This window comes from Scomber scombrus, chromosome 20, assembly GCF_963691925.1.
Source record: "Scomber scombrus chromosome 20, fScoSco1.1, whole genome shotgun sequence".
NCBI lineage: Eukaryota > Metazoa > Chordata > Actinopteri > Scombriformes > Scombridae > Scomber > Scomber scombrus.
In genome coordinates, this window is record NC_084989.1 from 7,733,586 (window position 1) to 7,756,029 (window position 22,444).

General features: G+C 40.3%; 2 protein-coding genes across 3 annotated transcripts in view; both read left to right on the forward strand.

Annotated features, from left to right (window-relative positions):
- arhgap29a (Rho GTPase activating protein 29a) overlaps positions 1-19,064 on the forward strand; it is a 33,997-nt gene extending 14,933 nt beyond the window's left edge. The window contains exons 3-23 of one of the 2 annotated variants that reach the window (XM_062441159.1): positions 1,456-1,599; positions 4,649-4,745; positions 4,878-4,950; positions 5,338-5,398; positions 5,844-5,990; positions 7,175-7,239; positions 7,352-7,462; positions 7,567-7,647; positions 7,914-8,096; positions 8,377-8,514; positions 8,768-8,958; positions 11,146-11,315; positions 11,902-12,030; positions 13,501-13,599; positions 13,777-13,940; positions 15,056-15,244; positions 15,476-15,613; positions 15,919-16,154; positions 16,333-16,636; positions 16,813-16,918; positions 17,075-19,064. In XM_062441159.1, coding sequence (XP_062297143.1) covers positions 1,456-1,599; positions 4,649-4,745; positions 4,878-4,950; positions 5,338-5,398; positions 5,844-5,990; positions 7,175-7,239; positions 7,352-7,462; positions 7,567-7,647; positions 7,914-8,096; positions 8,377-8,514; positions 8,768-8,958; positions 11,146-11,315; positions 11,902-12,030; positions 13,501-13,599; positions 13,777-13,940; positions 15,056-15,244; positions 15,476-15,613; positions 15,919-16,154; positions 16,333-16,636; positions 16,813-16,918; positions 17,075-18,051 — 3,803 coding nt within the window. In that variant the 3' untranslated portion in view covers positions 18,052-19,064. Of the gene's footprint in view, positions 1-1,455; positions 1,600-4,648; positions 4,746-4,877; positions 4,951-5,337; positions 5,399-5,843; positions 5,991-7,174; positions 7,240-7,351; positions 7,463-7,566; positions 7,648-7,913; positions 8,097-8,376; positions 8,515-8,767; positions 8,959-11,145; positions 11,316-11,901; positions 12,031-13,500; positions 13,600-13,776; positions 13,941-15,055; positions 15,245-15,475; positions 15,614-15,918; positions 16,155-16,332; positions 16,637-16,809; positions 16,919-17,074 lie in introns of both variants that reach the window. The other variant, XM_062441158.1, reaches the window with a different exon arrangement.
- A 977-nt stretch (positions 19,065-20,041) lies between these two features.
- Positions 20,042-22,444, forward strand: part of abca4a (ATP-binding cassette, sub-family A (ABC1), member 4a) — a 34,227-nt gene continuing 31,824 nt past the window's right edge. The window contains exons 1-4 of the mRNA XM_062441088.1: positions 20,042-20,107; positions 20,905-20,998; positions 21,154-21,295; positions 21,595-21,734. Coding sequence (XP_062297072.1) covers positions 20,042-20,107; positions 20,905-20,998; positions 21,154-21,295; positions 21,595-21,734 — 442 coding nt within the window. The remainder of the gene's footprint in view (positions 20,108-20,904; positions 20,999-21,153; positions 21,296-21,594; positions 21,735-22,444) is intronic.

The window sequence follows — 22,444 nt, forward strand, 5'->3', positions numbered from 1 at the left end:
TTGTGTGTGTGTGTGTGTGTGTGTGTGTGTGTGTGTGTGTGTGTGTGTGTGTGTGTGTGTGTGTGTGTGTGTGTGTGTGTGTGTGTGTGTGTGTGTGTGTGTGTGTGTGTGTGTGTGTGTGTGTGTCTTTTCCTCCCCATTTCTCCCTTGTATCAGTCATTTTTGTGAAAGCCACCCACTCTAGCTGAGTCAAAGCTCCGTCATTCTACCCTGTAGTGCTCAGTAAGTTCCCAATAGGTAGTAAAAACGCCTTAAACTTAATTCATGCACTTATTTTCATTTTCTCATTCATGACCTCACTCCTCAACCATGCCAAGAGCACATAATTAAGGTTACTGAATAGCAGCGGTCCTTTTTACTCTTGTATATGGTGGTGACTCACTGTTAGTAAAGTCACATCTCATACACAGGACCACATACCTGAGATACCAGGTTTTCTTTGGTTAACTGACTAGCTAACAGCTAATTGCTGAAAGAGCACATTGGGTCATGTTTGTTTATGCACTTGGCTTTCAGGTTAGCACCATTTTATTTCCCTGTGTAGGTTTGCTAAGTCGTGTGCAAACTTTCTGTCATCCCCTGCTTTACAGTTTTCCAGTTTCCTAGACAGACCATTGACTGCTTCAGTGTGGACCAGAACTGCTGTGAATCAATGGCAGTATTCTGACATGACTGCCATGGTCACCCTTTAGACTGACAAAACTGGAATGTCATGTAGTAATCCTGTTACCAATGAGGTTGCACCATTAATTTTGAAGCTGGGGGATTTTTAAATAGCTGGGTTCTAGGTTTAATCTTCTCAGGATTTACTGCACATGATAAATCGTTAACAAGTCTCAGTCTGGAAATGCAGCAAGTTACATAATCAAAGGATTTTTTCAGACTGCAGACCCAATTCATACCACGTGATAGCAAATTGAAAACGTGTCATTTTTAGAGCAACATGGCTAGTTTGCATTTTGACTTGTCATCATTGTGGCAGAGGCACACTGGAATGACAGACCTCTTATCTTATTGGTCAAAGGTTAACAAGGTGAATGGATAATGTGAAAGCTATGAATGAGATCCCAGTGCCTGATAGTGAAAATGAAGGGTGAAATACAGTATTTATTAGTATACACTTGAAAACACTGAAGACAGTATTTTCCTATCCAGTAGACACTTGGTTTAAGGGATGTTTGATGACATTTTGAAAGCCTTTACCAATGCTGTAAAGTTGAATGGTCGACTGGGGGTAAGAGAAATTGTCGAAAATTCCAATACACCATTATGATTAAAGCCAATAAGTTATAAAATAGTTTAATTGCCTTGTCTAAAAGTTATTTGTTATTTGTTGTTTGTATTGCAATTAAACTAAGCAAGCGACCACAAAATCAAGGAATCAAAGCATCATGATTGAAGTTTAGTATACATTATAGTAATTGCTATAATAAAAGTGTCTTTTTAATTTTGCAGAGCACCAGGACTGCCTCCATCATGCGGTTCACGAGCGCCTCGGAGAGCTGCTGCGTGTCCTGAAAGCCATCATCAACAAACACCAGAGCCTCAACTCAGTAGACATTCTCAGTACAGCTGGAACCGTCATCGCCACGGTCAAAGGTGGGTTGTGATGACCAACATATAAGTCAGCTTTCCTGTAAAAACCCAGCCACTCCTCCACTCTTCCCTTGGTCTGTTTTCTGTCTCTGCTTATCTAATCCCCCCTTTCTTCCTTGACAGTTTTCTCTCCTGGATGCTCACTACTACTATGTCCTTTCTCTCACACTGTCTTTCCAAGTCTTAAAAACAGTTGAAAGAACTTCCTGGGGAATGTTTCTGAGGAGTTTTCTTACAGCTTCAAAGCAATGCAGCTCTTCAGAAGTCATTCATGTGATTAGAATGCAACAGCGTGTGTTTTAAACCCCATACAGAGAGTAAGAAAATAATATTTGGGAGTCAGATACCTGATTCAAGAGGCAGGGAGAAGCAGGGTGTCCTTTGTGCTTTGTCTGCCAGTCCAGAGGGAACTAGACTGAGGAATCCTATTCAATCTCCCATTCTCTGAGATTATGATCTGGCATGCAGGTCAATTCTTAACTTGGCCACCACACAAGAATCCCCTGAGTATACCTCGTTTCAATTTGCATTGCAAAGAGGGGCCATAGCTTTTTGAAAAGCATTCGCTTGATAAGGAATGGTGACATGGTGGATCGTACGAAGCCTGAAAAGGCTCTGCATATGAATGTAGCTTACCTTCACTGAAATATTTGGAATGAGTCTACACACACTTGGATGTGTGCATGCATGTGTGTGCCATAAACAATTATTAGGTGCATGCAAGTTCTGTCTTTCATGTGGTTACTTGACTACTTGTGTTGTATTCAAACATGTTGATGCACAAGAGAGACAGACAGACAGAGACGTTTTTAATAATGAAGCATTATATTTGACGACTTAATAGTTGTTCCATAGACACCTTTTTAATTCAGGCTATTAATGCAACTACATTAATATATGAAAACAAATCTTAAGAATCTACTATTAATAGTGACTGATTTAAGGACACAAGTGTTGCCTATGATCAATAGTAATATAAGAGGTTTAGTATGTATTGTGGCCTTTGATAAGTATGTGCAGGGTAGCATGCTATGACGTCTTTTCTGCCACTAGGTGGCCAGAATTGCTCACTTGTTGCCCCCCTCACAGTGACATGGTGATATCAGCTGTACCCTTGTACCAATATTTTTCATGACCAAAACAGTTGTTGAGGTTACACATCGTTAAGATTTCAATTCTTCTTGTGCTACTATTTATGGAGCTCTGTCATTTGACCAGGAGGTTATTTTTATTATGAATTTTCCTGTTAGAAAAAAGATTAAAACTGTACTGTATGATTGTATAAATGAGTCAATTTTTATGATATTTTCCACTGGAGTTTGTATTGTATCTTTGCTTCATCATCCACGTATAAGTGTTTAAATGAAATAGTTGCTCATAGCGTTTTGTCACTTGGTAGATGGAAGATCTACCATAAGTGATAAGCTTAATATCCACTCGCATGCCTTGCTATGCCTTTGTATTAGTTTTTATTGGAAGAAAAGTTCCTCCCATCCCTGAATTCTGCGTAGGACTTTGCAGCTGATGAGGGTTTCGAAAGTGTTGTGCTTTTCCAGTGAAACAATACCATTTTTTCCCGATGATGTAACTTCCACGTTTGGACCACTGGTTGGGGCCTGAGCGAGCACTGGCATTGTATTCCAGCAAGCCTCAGGATGTCCTGTTGGGGGTAGGGGTTGGACAGAAGAGGAGGAGATGTAACAGCAAAAGAGAGTGGCGTGCTTTGAATGGTGGTAGCTAGCTGGTCTGGGCTGACAGAGGCTCCCGAGGCCCCCTGGATATTGGGCCACATCAAAATCCCATTTTCTTTCACTGTTGTGACAGAACCATCAAATTTCCACTGCCTGAGTCGGGGAGAATACATTTTGCGCTGGATTTATTTCTTTTTCATTACTTCTTTTGTTGGATAGAAGAACATATTACTGGACCCTCCAAGGAAATAACTTGTGCGGTTGCAAGTTTAAGTTGTCTGGACTGAAAAATCGTATCTCAATCACCCATCAAAGTAGTGGTTACCAGTCATTCTATTGGACAGGAGCATTGCTGAAGAAAAGGTTGTTTTGAGGTAGGTAATTGGTAGTTCTCCCATTTGGAGAACTCCTTCCTAAAAACCTGGATTCAGTAACTACGTAGGAAGCATTTCAGTATTTGGTAGCCATTGGTAGATGGTTGCTTTTAAACTTTCAAGGGACTGACTTTGGTTAAGAGTAAAAGAGCCAAAATTGTAAGTGTGGATTTTGTTTGAGTCTTCTTTACAGATTTCAGAAAAGATTAATTCAACAAATATTTTGGGCTGTTTCCTGCTCACGGTTCATCCATAAATTTCATTGGATAAACTCGAAGAAAAGAAAACAGGTGGAGAAAGTGGGTTTTCTAATTAATATGTCTTCTTAGCTTGAGTCTTTGAACTCTAGAAATCGCATTGTTCAAATGGAAAGGAAAGACTCAGGAAATCATGGAGGCAGCAGAATGGTCTGTGACATCACTGATTTATTGCTTGGTGTTTGGTCTTATTTTCTGAGCATCTCTTTCCTAGTTTATTTTCTCTCTGCTCAGTCAGGACAGGAAGTTTATTGTCAAGACTGATTACAGCCGTATTTACACTGGTGTTTTTCCCCTATTCTGTCCTCAATCATCACTGTGTTTAGACTTACAGCAGGAAACTACTGCCTTTCCAGATTACAGCCAAATATATACACCGCTTGCTTATCTTTTCTGATTTAAGGTAAAAAGTTGTTTTTGGATGGCCCTGAGGGACTTCACTACCCTGATGTTTCGATTTTATAATATCTACACATGTAAACTAGTTGAATCTTGTTTGATATTAAATGAAAAGTTCCCAAGCTCTCATGGGATTACTCATGGGATACTGAATGACTCAAAAGAGATTTTCAGTGACGCCATACTCCATGTAGAGGATGATGAATCATACAGCGTGATTCGTGACTTAAACACAGTAGGATAAGTGGTGCCAGTACAGGATATCTTAAGTATGCAGGGATTTTTTTTTACAAAAACTTGACTCAACCCTCCTCCATAACCATTTTGACAGGGGTGAACTTCAAGGAGGTGAACGAAGAGAACAAACAGAAGCTTTTCGGAGAGATCTACACTGCTATTGACACATTGGCGTTCACCTTTGGCAATGTGTAAGTATGATCACTAGAGTTAACTGAGTTATTTTTAATAAACCCCTGAACTCTCTCTATCTCTCTCTCTCTCTGATAAATGTCACTCTTTCTCAACCCAGTTTGCTGTTTTCTGTTTCCGTTTTCCTTCAGAGTGTCTGACTTCCTTATGGGAGATGTAGAGAATGGATCAGTGTTGGGGCTCCCCCTAACTAAAAGAAGCAGGGTAAGACAAGTGCAGTATTTATATTCTATTGCTCTATCCATCCACCACAAATAAATGGTCTAATTTATTCAGCACAAATGAGGTATTAGATGTTTTACACTGTATTTCACTTTACCATGAACAGCAGGATGTGGCCTACTGCCCCTGAAATGTCAAGCAAAAGATATGAAAAATTACCTTGATCAGTTCAGAGGGGTTAAGTAAGTGCTTTGCAGGTTGACGCACTTTCCTGACACGGCCTCTGGTTTTATAAATGCTCTCTAGAGGAAGTCGGGGTTCTGATAAGGCTTGTTTGAAGCATGTCAGCAGAGCGTACCGTGCCTTGAGTAGGAAATTCATCCTCCCCATTGTTGATTTTTTTTTTTTTTTCATCTGTCTGTTTTTCAGTCTTTTGAGAACCTCTCAGTGGAATCTGGAGGATCCGGTCCCGAGAAAGATGATCCGCCAGGTAAGACAGATCTCCATAACACACAGCTACTGTGCTCTGGTGCTGCTCTATCAGAGTGTGGGGAGAAACTAATCCTGGCAAATTTGTTGGAAACAAGCTTTAGCTACTGTTGCTGCTTTATTGCTCTAGGTTATGAGGCTTGTTTGTGTTGGGTCAGAGCAGTGTCTGTGGGGTTATCTTGGGTAATAGCACTACTAGCTCTCAAGTCTTGATGAACACTTATTAATCCATGCAGCAGTCATGTCAGCATTAATTATCTTCAAATGGTATTAGCCAATATCACACTCAACCAAGGTCAGTGTGGGCTTTTCATGCTGACTCACAATCACAGATGTTTTATTTGTAGCATGTTCAGCAGTGGTGAGAGGTGTTTTGGATGTCATGGCGGTTATGGTTAAACCAATCTTTTACGACCTCCCTTGTCGGATTCCTGTGATTATCATAGGGCCATCTCCGCCGGTTCGAGTGGAAGAGGTGGACAGGACACTACAGCGGCAGGACAGTGGGGTGGAGTCTGCGCTGCTCTATGCCAAGGCCTGGTCCAAGTACACCAAAGAGCTGCTGGCATGGGTGGAGAAGCGTCTCAGTATGGGTGAGTTAGGGCAGAGTTGGGAGCTGTGGTGTGGAGTATTTCTGACATGTTGGGAGGCAGCAGTTAAGTAGCACCTGTCACGTGCTGTCATATGTTGGCATCATGGACCATGTACTTAACTTAAGCACTTAACTACTTAAGTCATATTTAAGACTGGGTAGTCTTCTCAGGGAAGTTTTATGACAGGTTTTCATGCACATGTCATACAAGTTGTGGGTCTTAAAATCAACATCGTAAATACTACTGTAAAGTTTGTCTTATTGTAAAGGTTTTCTTTGGCATGACATATTAAAACAATGATGATGATGATAATGATGTGATATTGACTGATACCTGCTACTTCTAAGCATATAAGTTTTAATATAAAATGACCCCATGAAATCAAACTGGCAGTTTTCAGTTTTACTTACTTTTTATTACATTATACCTGCTCAAAGGCCCACTTTCAGACATATCAAGGACAAACCCTCTGGACAAAAAATAAAATCATATTCATATTCCCTTTATAGTCTCAGATAGTTCTGTTCATTGGGAAATATTTTTTCAGCTTTTTTGGTTCATTTGGTCTTAAATATAGCTCAAGGCAGCACATGGTGGCTGAAAGTAGTTTAAATCTTAAGTCTTTGACGGCTATATTCTACATATTAGGTCCTATTGAGGGCACAAATGTGGTAAATAATTGGGGCCAATTTCCTGAGAGTTTTATTCGGTCACCTGAGCCGGACTTATAACAATAAAGTCTTATCCAGGCTCAAGGTTGAGTCTGCAGTGTGAGAACTTTTGTTCAGAATTCTGGTTAATGAATGGTTTCAGTCTAATACTTATTCATTCAGCCAGTCAACACAGTGACACAAAGCACTCAGTCAAGTTGTACAGTATATGTGTTATCAGGCAAATAGACATCCTGTTTGTATAACACATCCACTATGGTTAATACTTCATTTACTGATTACATTTTATAGATTTGTCTCATGGTTTAACACTGTGTATAATTTACACAGAAAATGCTTAAACAGTTATTTTTAAGCCTTGTATTTAAGAAAGATGTAACCGTTAATGCAAAATGAAAGGTTCTTTAACAACCTGCAAATATTTGAACCCAAATATGAAAATGTTCAGGCCTGTTGAGCTATAGATCACTTAATGAACTCTTGTTGTGAATTGTATGTGTGTTCCATTTGCAGATATCGAGTGTGCAAAGAGTTACGCCAAGATGGCAGAATCTGCCAAGACGCTTGCAAGTCAACAGGTGACTAGATTTTGTGCACACAGTTGCAACTAATTTGATTTGTCATCATAATTTTGCTGACACATCCTCGCTATTGAGGGTTGACATTAAGACTTTCACCTCCTCATTCAAGGAATTCATGCCTTTCCGAGAGATCTACATGACTGCTTTCAAAAATGACATTGAATACAGCCAGCTGGTACTTCACACTGCAGCAGTACTCCAAAGCAACAAATTTATACAGGTAATCTCACAAACCAAGTGTTTCTTTTCTAAATTTTGTTTTGTTTTGATAATGGTACATAGATAACGACTTACTGACTGTGTGTGTGTGTTTTTTTTTTCCAGCCTCTCCTAGCTAGAAAGAATGAGCTGGACAAACTACGAAAAGAGGTCAAGGAACAGTGGCAGAGAGAACAAAAGAAAATGGTGAGTTGACCGCCATAGAGAAACACACACAAATGCATACAATGAGTAGAGGTGTTTTACTAACATCTGTGTCAGACAATAATGGGTGCTTACTCCACAAAAAGCCCTTGAAAGTTCAGAAGGTGCCCTATAAATCCTAGTATACAGAAAATCATTTTGTCGTGTTTTTATACAGTTTGCACATATTTGCCCGTGTGTACAGTATGTGTGGCGTAAAATTTACATCTGTCTGCCTGTGTGTGAAAATAATATGTGTTTATTTCCAGCATGAGGCAGACAGTGCTCTGAAGAAGGCTCGGCTGCTGCAGGCTCAGCGGCAGGAGGAGTATGAAAAGGCCAAAGTGTCCACCAGCCGCCTGGAGGAGGAGCAGATTGGAGGAGGAGGGGGAGCAGCGGCTGTCAAACAGCTAGAGAAAAGACGCAGGCTGGAGGAGGAGGCCCTGCAGAAGGTACAGCACCTTCTCTGTTGGGCCTGTGACACTTTACATTGTGGCACATTATAGATTCCTATGGACCCTTAATCCATCATATAGGGTCACTTTTTAAACTTCTTTTTCAGAAACAAAACTGCTATAAGCAACTTACACTATCAGCCCTCAGCTTTCATTTTTTAACGACAAATAAATCAACATAGGAAACTGAGGGAAGACAAATAGCCTCTTTTATCGGTAAGCAATTGATTGATTGAGAAGTGTGATGAATGCATCTGTCATCTTCATCTGTTGGCAGGCTGAGGAAGCCAGGGAGCACTGCAAAGCTTGTCAGATTGATGTCGGGGAGAAGAGAGTCGATCTGGTCAACACCAAGAGTGAGATCATCACTCAGCTGCGAGAGATGGTCTCCCAGTGTGACCTCACCCTCAAGGCTGTAAGTTCAGTTTTTTTGTGCTGTAAATTTTTATTTAAAGCTCAGACCAAATTAAATGAAGTACTACATCTTGGACAGCCTTATGCAGTAGCACCAGAATATAGTTAAAAGCTATTGACCCACCTGTCTCATGCTGAACTAAAGCCTCCAGTGTCTTGCTAAGTTAGTGTTAGTGCACTGTCACTGTAATCTTACGGGGAAATGTGTGGAGACAGGGCAACAGAATAATGTTGTTTTTTCCCCCTTGTTTCAGGTGACAGTCAATTGGTTCCAGCTACAGCAAGCCCAGGTGGTGTCTCTCCCCGTCAACCACCAGAGCCAGTGTGAAAATGCCAAGCTTTACGATCCGGGCCAGCGATACATCGACTTTGTCAGGAGTTTACCCACAGACGCACCTCGCCTGGAGTCCCACTCGTTTGATTCAGCTGTCTCACCAAACACAGGGTGAGACATCGACACACTGCCACCATGTGATCACTAAAGACATCCATTAAACTAACAGTCAAGTGACACACAGATTTTTTTTCACTACTGACAAAAAAATTGAAAACATGGGTGTTTTACGTAATCACAAATAGAGCTCAAAAGAAAACAGATACTTGATAAAGAATATTTATGAACTTCCTTATCTTTATGAAAAATCTGAAAAATATAGACATAGGTTAATCAAACACAACCTATATCACACGGATTGTTTCTTACTGTAAATCTACAGCTCATGAAACTTATTGGAATATCACTAAAGTGCTTAACATTAAGGGAACTATACGAGATTTAACTATGTCAGCTTCCTTAGTTATCAGTGTTTATGTTTACATTCTCAGATCTTATCAAGGAAATGAGTTATTTTTCTAAGACAGCTGCATTGGGGAATTTCTGGGAAGGGGTCACAGTGCTAGGCAAAGTTAGTTTACTATTGCTTCTGAGTAGTTTAATTCATTTGACATTATCAGCCACAATTTAAATGTTAAGAAATGACTATTCTAGTGGAAGATTACAGTCTAGATGATTTCTATATCAACATGTAAATCTGGCTCATAGGATTCTGTGGGAATATGTATGTTGAATAAGGATAAACAATAGTTTGTAAATCCTATGAAGTGAAGTAAGTGCAGTATTATACTCTGTGGTGCTGTGTTGGTGAAAGGTCGGGTGGTTGTGTGAGTGAGAGAGCTTGTTTTGGTAAGTGCAAAACAATTGGGTTGGTCAGAGCTTCCTGCGGAAAAGACTGCGGTCACAAGAGAGACGAGCTGGGGCTTATCATCAATTTCACTAAACCTCTTTTAAAAGTGACCTTTAGTAGTTTTCACACTAAATGCACATTATTTTATTTTTAGTACCAGCCTCTTTTTTTTAATTTTTTCAATCAAAGCTTCGGTTTAAAAAAAAAAAGTTAGTTTCCTTTTGAGAGAATTTTGTTGACACAGGTTTGCGGTCACACACGCGCACACTCACACACACACACACACACACACACACACACACACACACACACACACACACACACACACACACACACACACACACACACAGACCGGACCCCAGACATGGATATAAGGGAGTGCTTTGTTCTCAGTTAATTTTCTCCCTCTACTCCCCACCCCGCCAACTCTGATCTCCCTGATCAAAAGAATCCAGCTTGGGACAGAGGAAATGTAACATAGACACATGTATGTTTAAATATAGCCGCTAACCTACATATTGTATATTGGGAGATACAATAGGATACTCAGGAGGACTTAGCATTATTTTTTAATGGCTCGTTTGTCAGCCATTCGCAAGCCAAGATCAAAATGTTTTAATCATTTAATCATCAGAATAAGTGCTCACTTTAATAGTAAGGTGGGGCTGATGTCATGATTTCATGATTATTCAGGGTCTGATGGAAATGCAAATACTGCAGCGTACTGTAGGAATTGCAGATATTCACCTAAATTTAATGTGTGAAAGTTAGACATGATTCTGGCTGTATTATTGCTCATTTAACTGCCAGTTTCTGTTTAGTTTATCATTGCATAAATCAGAGAAAAATAAGATAGATTGAGGATTTGTGCTTTTAAACTTAAAGTTTTTCCTTATTTGAATCAATAGTCTATGGATGGAAGAATGTGTAACAAAATTAACTTCACTTGACTAAAATATATTATGATTAGTATATCCCCTGACAACAAAGAATATTTTAACAAAGCTCACTCATGGTGTTTGTGTAGTTTTCTGAGGTTTTATCAAACTGCCCAATTATTATATTTTGTATTATAGTCTGAAATTTGATATGGATCCAGCTTCACACTACACTTTGATGGTATGATTTTACTCATCACCATCAATAATGTAATTTCTGAAAGACTCCTTCATCCTGCCATAATGAAATTAACTGCTGTTGGACTGGGATTTAGTAACCTGCTCATAATACAATTCTACAAGATTTTTAAATGCTTTCCATCTTTAAAGTGTTACAGATTCAAAGATATTTAAAAAATGTCCAAAATATTGGGCATCAGTATTCCCAAAGCTTTGGTATCTGTGTTTCAACCTTTTAAAAATGCATATTACTCAAACTTCAAGAGCCTCTTTGACTTCAGGACCAAAAAATGTCATTATTTTCACATTTTCCATACTTTTCCTCTACAGAATGCCTCTCAACAAGCGCTCACTAAGTGGCAGCCACTCATCCCACAGTAATCTGTCACAGGCGTCCGTGACCTCTGACCTCCTAGGTGCGGATGACATGGACAGTCCCATCAATGCCCAACATGCCAAGGTTGCGGAAAGGCACTCCAACAGTAGCACTGACATCCAAGGTACAAAGATTTTCATTTGAACTGCTGATTTTTGACCGAGTACCTTTTCAAATGTTTTGGTCAAGGAAGTGATCAAACACAATCAACCACGATATTGACTCTGACTAGTTATTAGGTAAATGCTTCCTCATTCAAATGAATAACTTGAATAAGGAAGCATGACTGGTACTGTATGTATTCATTTGGATCAGCCCAGATCCTTTCAGGCAGCATTGGGCTAATAGGTGCAACAGTGGCTCAAAACTTCTAGTCCCAGTCATGTGATTACATGGCAGTAGTAAGCTCTACAGGACAACAATACCAAATGTTAATGAGTATGAATTGGCCATTTTACTCTTGCCGGTTGATTGGATGTTGTGTGTGTGTGTGTGTGTGTGTGTGTGTGTTGTTTCAGAGATTCAACTGACAGATGAAATAGGAAATCCTCATAAAGCCCTGCAGTGCCTGTAGTCAGATGACAGGATCATTAAACACAGAGATTAATTTCAAGGGCCATTAAGTAACCTATGAGATTAAATAAACTACTATTGGAAACAGAGGTTTCAGTAACATTGATATTTTACGGATGTCATTTGTTTATATCCAGCACTTCGGATTCAGGGCCCGTTTCGTCCCTGGCCCTCAGCCAGCCAGGGTGGAGGGATGTGCAGCGACTCTGAAAGTGCTGGAGGGAGCAGCGAGTCTCGCTCAATGGACTCGCCCACTGCAAGCCCAGGTAGAGACAAGAGTTTGTTGAGCTTTCAAATTTAGCTTTCTTACAAATAATTTACAGCGAATAACACATGACGAAAAAACAGACGTATGTTAAGTATCTCCTGAATTTATATTCCAAGGGTTTTTCATATAGGAAAATGTTTTTTGTTCATTGATTAAAAGTCATACCAGTGTCCAGATTATTGACTCAGAAAAGCTTTTAATACACGTTGTTGTAATAGGCTACTTTAAAATAATCAATGGGTATTCAAGTTTGTAACTTAATAACTAATTAAGATGATAGTTATCTGACAACTGTAATGTTCAACTTCTACATGAGTCTTTGCAAGTTGTCACACGTGTGCTATCATGTAAAATAACAAACAAGCTCACTTCCTGTAAAGCTTTTCCCGTTTAGCCAAGAAAGTCAGGCCAACCTGGGTCCCCCCGCTTGCTACACACCTAGCTCTGAATTTCAGGTGTATCAGTCTGATGTCATTGATAAAGCAACCACCCTGTAGAGATGATAGACCGGAGGTGCATTCCTCAGTGTTTAAGTGCCCCCAGGGCCTCCAAACATTTTTGAACCTGATGTTCATCCATCATTGTTGCCATGTTATCTGAGAATCAAGGCGTTTAGCAACCACTGACAGTGGTGCCTCTTTGTTGAGTGTTATGCAGCTGTGTTAGTTTACAACATACACACGTAAGATGTGTTGCTTTGGTGGAGGTTGTTGCTTTGTTTCCTCTGTTGCTGTGTTACAGCTTATGTGTCACAGTGTTCCTCTATAGATGTGATTAAAAGTCCTAAATCAGGGAGTGGAAGCCTCCTCTGAATGTTTGCAGAGGGGAATTGTGAGCGTCAGTTATTGTAACATAAGACCTTTTCGCAATGTGCTCTTATTGTCAGGTGACCTTTTAAATTTGACACTTCAAACTGCAGCATGTGTGCCTTTTTCACTGATTACAATATCACAATGAAAACGGATCTGTTGCAGCCTAAAGGGATACAGTACACATACTATTGAATATTTACTTGTCTGACTGAAATCTATTTTGCACAAGTTTCAGTATAAGAATGTGTCATCTCCCATGTCACATTTTGCACTGAACAGTGTCAGTCTCTGGCTGATGGAGGATTGAAGGTTGTAATTGCATTATTAGCAAAAAATCAAAATGGTGATCATGTTAATTCCAATTGTATGAAAATACCTGCAGCCGCCACACCCAACCCATCACCCACCCTCCAGAGTCTGATCCTGATGAGCCTCTTTAAACGGGCTCATCAGAAAATTAAAAATGGAGCCTATTAGAAATCATTGATCATTCAATGTAGGTGTGAATCACTGTGAATTTAAGTATCAGCAACATGAAGTGGACCACCCCTTTTTTATTAGGTGCATTAAATTCTGAGACCAGGGCTCAGTAATTGACAAGCTTGGTGTGAGTGTGGAGATGTGGACTTACTGGTGTGTGCTTCCTTACTGTTCAGGAGACTTCAAGAGGAGATTACCCAGAACCCCCTCCACTGGCACCATGTCGTCTGCTGATGACCTAGATGACAGAGAGCCTCCCTCGCCTTCTGATAATGGTGAGTTGCATATTTTACACCACGCTTTATGAAACCATGTGTGTCTCCTGCTCTGTTTATACTGTATATTGTCTGTTCTGACAAGTTCTTAAAGTGCCAATTTATTTACTCTGCGTATTTCTCCTAAGAAGTTCATTGAGAATACATTCTTATTCATACTCTACCTTCACTGTGCAGGTTTAAATGAGATGGTAATAGAGACAGCCAGCTCTCCAGGTCCCTTTAGAAACACGCAGATGTCCAAGGCCGCTCAAACCCACAAGCTGAGAAAACTTCGAGCGCCCTCAAAGTGCCGAGAGTGTGATGGCCTGGTGGTGTTTCACGGAGCAGAGTGCGAGGAGGTAACCTTGGTTTCTTTTCTTTCTCTCTTTTTTTTAATCATTTATTTTAGATCTAATGGAATGAAAATGGAGCACAACCATGACCTTCTATTTGGAGCTTCAGTAAAAAGCAGTGTGCCCACAGCATTTAGAGTATTACAAATTCCAAGATGAGCATTGCCAAAGTTTCACAATGGCCTCTTTATCACTCATGGTGAGCAGAAATCAAACAAAAACAAAAGCGAGAGACCACCTCTCCCCTCATCAAAATATTTGAATAAAGGGAAAAGTTGAAACTGGCCACAAGCTCTCCTCAGAGACCAAATCCACCAACTGGTCTCAGCTGGGGGAGTGGGCAGTGGAAACTGAGGACCTTTTGTTCAACTTCTGAGGAGTCCCCTCCATCACCCATGTGCCCCCTCTGTTTATTTTAAATCCAGTTTCTTTCCATATTTATTAGACGCTATACACAGAACAAGACAATAAAAAAATGTTTAATGGAAACATTTTTTTATAAATTGGTTATGTACGCTGTTAGACGCATTGACAAGCAACTGACACAAGAATGCGACTCTGCAGTGTGCTGGAGTCGTTCCATGGAACTGGTTCAAGGGGCTACAAGAGGTGAAGCTTTATTTGTTGGCTTTTTTGTGTCAATTCAAGGGGTAGTTAACAAAAAAGCTTCTTTTGTGAGTGCATATTTTTGTGCCCGAGCTGTAAAAAGCCTGAACCAGCTGGATTTAATGGTTTGAATGGGTTTAGTAGGAGAGATGTAGAAACAGAGTGTCTATGGGTCCCTTAATAATCTCAAAGCCTTGAATCAATTAGGTTTCATTATTAAATAGTCTATTAAAACTTTATGTGTGTTACATTTGTTACTGGGGCTGTTAAAAAACATGCAGCCTTCACTAGAGATTTAAATTGGGTCATGGGTTATTTTCTTCTCTTAGGTCGTCCAAATAAACATGCATTTGTAGGGTCACTTATTGTGCTGCAATTGCGCAAATTTATGTTACTTTATGTTTATGCATTTTTTAAATTGCTTTGATTGGTTGTGTGACATTATGGTGCTGACTTTATCCTTTTGAAAAATGTTGAACTTTATAACTGAGATGCCAAATGTGTCATGTGTGCAGTGTTCGTTAGCCTGCCATAAGAAGTGTCTGGAAACCCTGGCCATCCAATGTGGCCATAAGAAGCTCCAGGGGAAGCTGCACCTCTTTGGCATCGACTTCACGCAGGCAGCTAAGAACAGCCAGGACAGCATCCCCTTCATCATACGGAAGTGTACATCCGAAATTGAGAACAGAGCGCTCAACATTAAGGTATTTTCAGTCAAATATAAAAGACGTGCAGCTTTTTTAACCATAAACTTATTCTTGTTAAACCAGTAAAATTGAATTACTTCTACCAGATGGATGTTTGATAGAAATAAATAAGGCATTTGCTATAAAACACCCACATTCTTACATGTGCTTACCCACATTCACCATAGCAATCCTGAAAATGCATCTAATTTTCCTGTGTTGAATGCATTTTGTTTTTGTGCTGTGAAGGGGATCTACCGTGTGAATGGCGCCAAGTCTCGGGTAGAGAAGTTGTGCCAAGCGTTTGAGAATGGCAAGGACCTGGTGGAGCTTTCTGAGCTTTACCCCCATGACATCAGCAACGTACTCAAACTCTACTTGAGACAGGTAGGCTGCTGTTGTTAACAACATAGCAAGACAGCTTACAGTGTTTAGACATCTGTACAAAGTCAGCAAAAGGACATGATGTGGTTAAAATTGTATTCTGCAGAACAAAACCACAGCAGTGGTATTTGTCCTTGTTTATTTTTGGAACATATATCCTACCTCTTGTCCCATAATTGCTTATCTCTTTTCTAATTCTGTCCCACTTGTGTATTTACTTATGTATTTTGGTTCTCTGTTTATTATTAGCTTCTTTGTTTGATTTGTTTTGCTTACTCGTTTTTTTCCCTCCACACTTTCCTTTGCAGCTTCCAGAGCCCCTCATCCTGTTCCGCTACTATAATGACTTTATCGGTTTGGCCAAGGAAAGCCAGAGCATCATCATTGAGGAACTGGAGGCCTTTCGGCTCAATCCCACCCTAGTGACCCCATCCCAAGTCAGTGTGGAGCTCAACCGGGCCCTCTTCAAGATCAAGGACCTGCTGAGGCAGCTTCCACTTGCTCATTACAAAACACTGCAGTTCCTCATAGAGCATCTGCACCGGTAGGCACTACTGCTTTTGCTCAGTATGTAATTCATTTTCACAGCAGCAAGTAGGGATGTCAATCTTATTCTTAGTCAGAAACTCAATGAAGCATTCAGTAGAGAAATTATGGCTTTAAACAGATCACAAGTGATCATATTAGTATTAATTTTTTCACTCCTTTTCCTTCCTCCCTAGGGTGACAGAGCAATCAGAGGAGAATAAGATGACAGCGAGCAACTTGGGTATCATCTTTGGCCCAACACTGATCAAGCCGAGACAGGCAGATGCCGAAGTATCCCTTTCCTCTCTGGTGGATTACCCCTATCAGGCACTCATCGTGGAGCTCCTCATCAGACACTACGAGATGATCTTTGACACCCCACTCAGTCCCCTTGGCAGCACCTCACCCAGCGAGGTTGATAGCCACCACCGCCTCACCCCCCAGGAGAAGGAGCGGCAGCTGAGCAGGCACTCCAAGTCGCTGGGAGACATTAAGGAGGTAAGGCGAAAGCATAACAGGAAATTACTTCAAATTTGGTTCCTTCTTGTGTGCTGCTTGTTTTCATACTAAAAATAGATTTAGTTAATATTGTACAGTTGTGGGATTCTCGTTGAACATAAAACGGTACATTGATGCTGTTTTTTCTCTCCTTGTCCATTCTACCATTACAGCAGAGCTCTAAGGTGTATAAGAGGCATTCCTCAATAATTCCCTCCTCCCATTTGTTGGCGGAGGTTCAGGAGACTACACCAAGCCTTGATGGAAGTGACTTTGAACCTGGTCAGTATTTTTACAAGCTATTATTCATAATCCAGAAATACAGTCATTTCTGCTTGATATTGTCTCAGAATAACAGTTTCATAAGTACACACTTAACTTAATTAACACTTGTCAATATGTTTATGTTTAACACATTGTTCCTCTCTCTATCTGAAGCTGACGATGCGGATTCAGAGGCCTTCAATGGGGTTTTGTCATCGAGTGTCACTGAGGGTCCGAAACCTGGCGAGCGAGGGCTCTGTCGCTCTCAACAAATCACCATCACCAGGGTGCAGCTTCGACATCCTCGCAAACTCTTGCGGCCGGTTAGCATGCCAGCCGAGCAGATCCTAAACCGAGGCCAAGTGGACGAGAATAACAGCCGGAACAGCATTGATGAAGATGACAGGAAAGGAGGTGGTTGCAGCCAGTCCATCGAAGAGGTGGACGAAAGTGAGAAAACAAAATTGCGTGCAGGGACACATTACCGGAGTACATTTATTGACACCCAGACGTTGCGCAGAACTTGGGACAAGCAGTACAAGCACCACGATGTTACTTCGAGGACTGTTAGAATTGTGTCCAGTATGTCCACAGAAACAGCAGTGGATGCCAGCAACTTATCAGCTTCTCTGCCGGTATCAACAAACTTCCTTGGAACTTCTGGGGGCTCTATAAGTTCCATCTACCCCAACAGACCTTATACTGTCGCAGTGCGACCCAGCAGGAATTTGAGAAGGGAGGACAATGTAACAAAGTACAACCCTGTCACAACAGCTTTCAGGGCCCCCAGGACTCTCCAGCCTCCCCCAGGAACTTTCTACAAGCCCCCATCAGGGAGCAAAACCAAAGCGCTGCAGAACTGTGTGTTAACCAACAGTGCTGAGGAAGAAGATGAGGAGGAAGAGGAGGAGGAAGAGGAGGAGGAGGAGGAAGAGGATGATGAGGAAGAGGATGAGGAGTTGGGTCTTGAGATAGAAGTGTCTGTAGACGAGCCTCTTGAGGAGGACATTGAGGCCGAGCAGGCGGCAATGTCTCAGTCTCCCAGCCCTAGCCCTGAGGAACTGGGCCCAAACCGGGCCAAACCAGTGTACCAGAGACTAAGGCCCAGACGCCTCCAAGAGGTAGAACATAGAGAGGCTCATTTCGTGTGATCCTCTAACGCCCATAATGTCTTCACGGATCAAAGACACAGTGATCGAATGTGCCATATTTTCTATTAGAGAAAGAAAAAGAAACATCTGCATTGACTCTGTAAAGAAAAGGACTAGATGTATGATTTGTGGGCACTGTGTGGAGAAGTAATGAATCTTTGGTCCTCAAAAGACAAACAGGATGCACTTGAAATACTGTATATTTTTTAACACGATTCACCAATATTTCATTTACCAATCACTTGCTCAATACACACCAGGTCGGAATATTTATAATTCTTTTTTGAAACTGTGCAATTACATTTTGTTTGAATATTTTGTATAGCGTTCTTACAGACTTACTATCTATGTATGTTTATATACCAAAAAGCTATATTTGAATCGTTACAATAGTGCATGTAGCCACAACACTGAAATAAAAACAAGTTTGGTGCACTTATCTGACATCAATACTCTTCCACAAATCTTTTCTGAGTTGTGTTTCTACCTACTGTGAGTCAGAATGTTTTAAACTGTTACACTTAGGCTATAATTAATCATTTTGCTAATAACTTGTGTATAAAGCAATGTAATGACTTCTGTCACATGCTGTACTGGGTATCTGTATTGGCATTCGGCAATGCTATGAAGCACCAGTTGCAAAGGGTATACATCCACTTGTTTTTATACTTTTGAACATGTATGGTGTCAACTTACACTGATCTGAAAAGCTTTTAGAGATGCCATTGGATTCAATCATGGCATTATCTTTCTTATTTTAATATACCATTTACATTTCTTGATAGCCAAAGCTGTTTTTTTTTTCTTTTTACAACTGAAGTAGTTTTATTAATAACCTAAACCTTACAGGTTCTTTGTAAGTAATAGGAAGCGCATCATTTATTTAAATGGTATCTGTTTTTCATGGTAATCTACACGGTTGACAGAATGTTAAAAAGTTCAATGTAAAAAAACAGGTACATGAAAACGAACACCCTTTTGTAACTTATTAAAATATATCTGACAACTTCCAACCACGATGGTCTGTTTTCTTGTTTCCTGCAAATGTTTCAAACCTGCAACAACTTAATTTAACAGAGGAGAGTGATTCTAGGAGTTATGCAATGTGCACCTCTTGTTTAGGAAAAAAAGCTTGATCCATTTAACACAGTAATCTGATTTTGGCTTTTATCAGGCAGTGATGGCCTGTGAATGTTTTAGAGAACTTTAGCTCTTGTTAATGAAAATGTACATACTTATTCTTTAATAGAGGAAGGATTATAACAGTGGTAGGATTATATCTAACAGAGGCCAGGTGGTTAGGTCATGTAGGCCTCCACAAATGGATGAGAGGGGTTAGCGGTCTCCGAGCACTGAGAAAGGAGATTAAATCAATCTGCTTAACTATTCACAAGGTCTGGAAACTAGCTGTGTTTGCAACCCCAAGGAGCTCTCGGTACAATATGTGGTCTTATGCTGTATTCATTTGGTATCGATCTTCAGTGCAATTTTTCCACTGAGGTAAGTGATATGCTACACCGGACAACAACTATGTTTTGAAATGTAGTCTTTAGTATATATAATCAGTCATGTTGTAGCCTTAAAATTGTTCTGTAGTTGTAAAGGTAATTTTGCTACAGGCACAAGGAATGGACCATATTCAAGTTTTTTGCTGGTAGAAATAACCATGAAAAGTACTGAAAGCATGTTTATAGATAGTGGAAAGGTCTATAATAGTTACGCTGATCATGTGAAGTGTCTTGAGCTCATTAACCCCATTAGAGAGCTATTGCAAGACTTCACCCGGAGCACTCACTGGATGAATGGACGGCCGCCTCTGTGATGCACACAGGTGGTCGTCTGCTAAATTTAAAGCAAATTATTTCAACAGTTAATTAATGATTTTGTAAAGTATGCGGTGGCTTTATGTAGTTCATAAGAGTATTGTGGACTGGTTGAATACAGGCTTGTAGGCTGGTGCCAGCCCCTGGAGGGGTGAAAAGGAGGAGCCATGGGGGCAGGAACGCAGGTCAGACTCCTGCTGTGGAAGAACTGGACCATCCGCAGGAGGCAGAGGGTAAAATCCTCTCATCCATCATTTACACACTACATTTATCCCTGTGAGGGGTGCTGGTTGCCAAAATGTCATTCTATGCCTATGATACCACCGTCTTTACTTTAAAGGCAATTTACTGTCATTTAAATTTGCATAATGCATTGTAAAATATTCCATCAAAGAAGTACTCCACTGCTGCCTTAATTTGAGAGTTTCGGTTGGTGGTAATTGCTTCTTATATGATAGCAAAATCAGTTTTTCTTCTCAGTTATTATCTCCTTTTTTAAAAAGGCATACTGTCAATTTATGTCAAGTCATTTTCTCTAAATATTGAAAACCAAAAATTAGCATTAGAGGGCTTTACTATCTGCACAACATCAATAAAAGTAACTTCAAAAATAAGTTAATGAATCATTTTTAAAGTGTCTGTAATTATTGCAGCTGAGATTTGCAGAGTTGCAGACTTTGATGGGCCAGATACTAAGAAATTACTGACCTACAGCATGTTCGGTTAAGGTTGATCATGGGACTAAGACATCATGTCTTATAGCATACTTTCCATTATTGAATCGGTATAATGTTAAATTAATTGTAATGTATAGTACAGTACAATCAGTAGTGTGAACACAGCGCTGTGGCATTATTTGACTATCGCGCCAGCTTGTATACTGAGGAGTTTACTTTTTGCACTGTTTCATACCCCAAAGACATACATTAACCTCTGGTAAACATGTAAGTCATTCACTGCATTCAAACACCATTTAGAATAAAATGCATATTTAGAAAGTTCCTGTTGTGTATTTAAACTTTCCAACCAGGTGCGTTTCTTCATGGAGATCATGTGGCCTGTTATTTTGTTCATGGGACTGGTGTGGCTAAGAAGAGTGAACCCACTCTACCGTCAACATGAATGTAAGCAAAGAACTCTTTATCAGAAAATACCACCAGCCGTTCCATCCACAGAGACAGAAGTACAGTATCCTCTGTTGTTCATGGCGTCCTATTCATAAATGTTGATTAATGACCTGTTTAAGCACTGAAAGCCAACAACATCTCCTCTACCTCAGGCCACTTCCCCAACAAGGCCATGCCCTCCACAGGAGTCTTGCCATGGATCCAGGGAATCTTCTGTAATGCCAACAACCCATGTTTCCAGTACCCCACCCGTGGCGAATCCCCCGGCTTGGTGTCCAACTACAACAACTCCATGTGAGCAGCACCCTGGGCTGATAGCGGGAGCTCATTTTTAAGGCTAGAGGTGTTGAATTCCTAGGAAACATTTGTTCTGAGATGAAAGGGCAGGATTATGCAAAGAAATCAAAAAGAATATGTTTAACTGACTCTTGATTAATGGTGACGTACTGTTTGTTGGTTCCAAACCCTAGTGTGTGCATGCATTCACATGTAAATATACAGTATATGATATTAATCTGTGCCTTCATGTCACTGAATATGTTTGTAGTAAAAAACAAGACTAAATGTGTGTAATCTGTTATTGAACTCCTCAGATTGGCTCGCTTCTATTCGGATGCTCAGGAGCTTCTTTTTAGTGACCCGGAGTTCTTAGAGCTTGAACGCCTCTGGAGGGAACTAAATTCCATGAGCAACTTCATGGATACCTTGCGGACTCGTCCTCAACAGGTTTCAGGTCAGTGCCTTCATCAACATATTGCAAAAACATTGTCAACCAAGATCAGTCAGGTTGATCTAATGATTTGGGAATCATGTTTAAAACCTGTAGCCTAATGGTTATCTCTCTGAAGTTATATGATGTGTCCTTATTGCGAACATGCATATGATTTTGTTTCCCAGTACTGTCACAGTTGTTGCTCTTGTACTTTATAAAGATATCATGAAACATATAAGGTTTTCGTGAGTTGATCATGAGAGAAGGATGAGTCTTCTTTTTGCTGCAGATTTAATAGTAATTGAAACCACAACCAGCAAGTAAACGAACCAGGCATCCAACAAAGTGGCTTCATCTTGTTGTGAATTCACAGACTACTTCATACAACACATGTTTTCCCATCAGCCGGTCTGCATATCTGTATATGTAACAGGATTACATCACATGGGTTTAAGAAAGGCCCGTAACGTAAGCTGCTTTTTGTTTCTCTACCATGCGTGTTTATTTGGTGGGAAAGCAATTCACATTCCCCCTGAGAGATCAAAAACCACTGGTCCCATCTCTCAAGGGACACCATGCTAACAATACTCTATTCATATCAACATATAGGCCTACTGTATACATGCACATATAAGCTGCATACACACTGTGCTACCCTGCTGGCAAAATAAATCTTTGTGATGGGAGTGGGATGAAACTAAGTGCATTCCAGCCTGTGGATGGTTATGTCT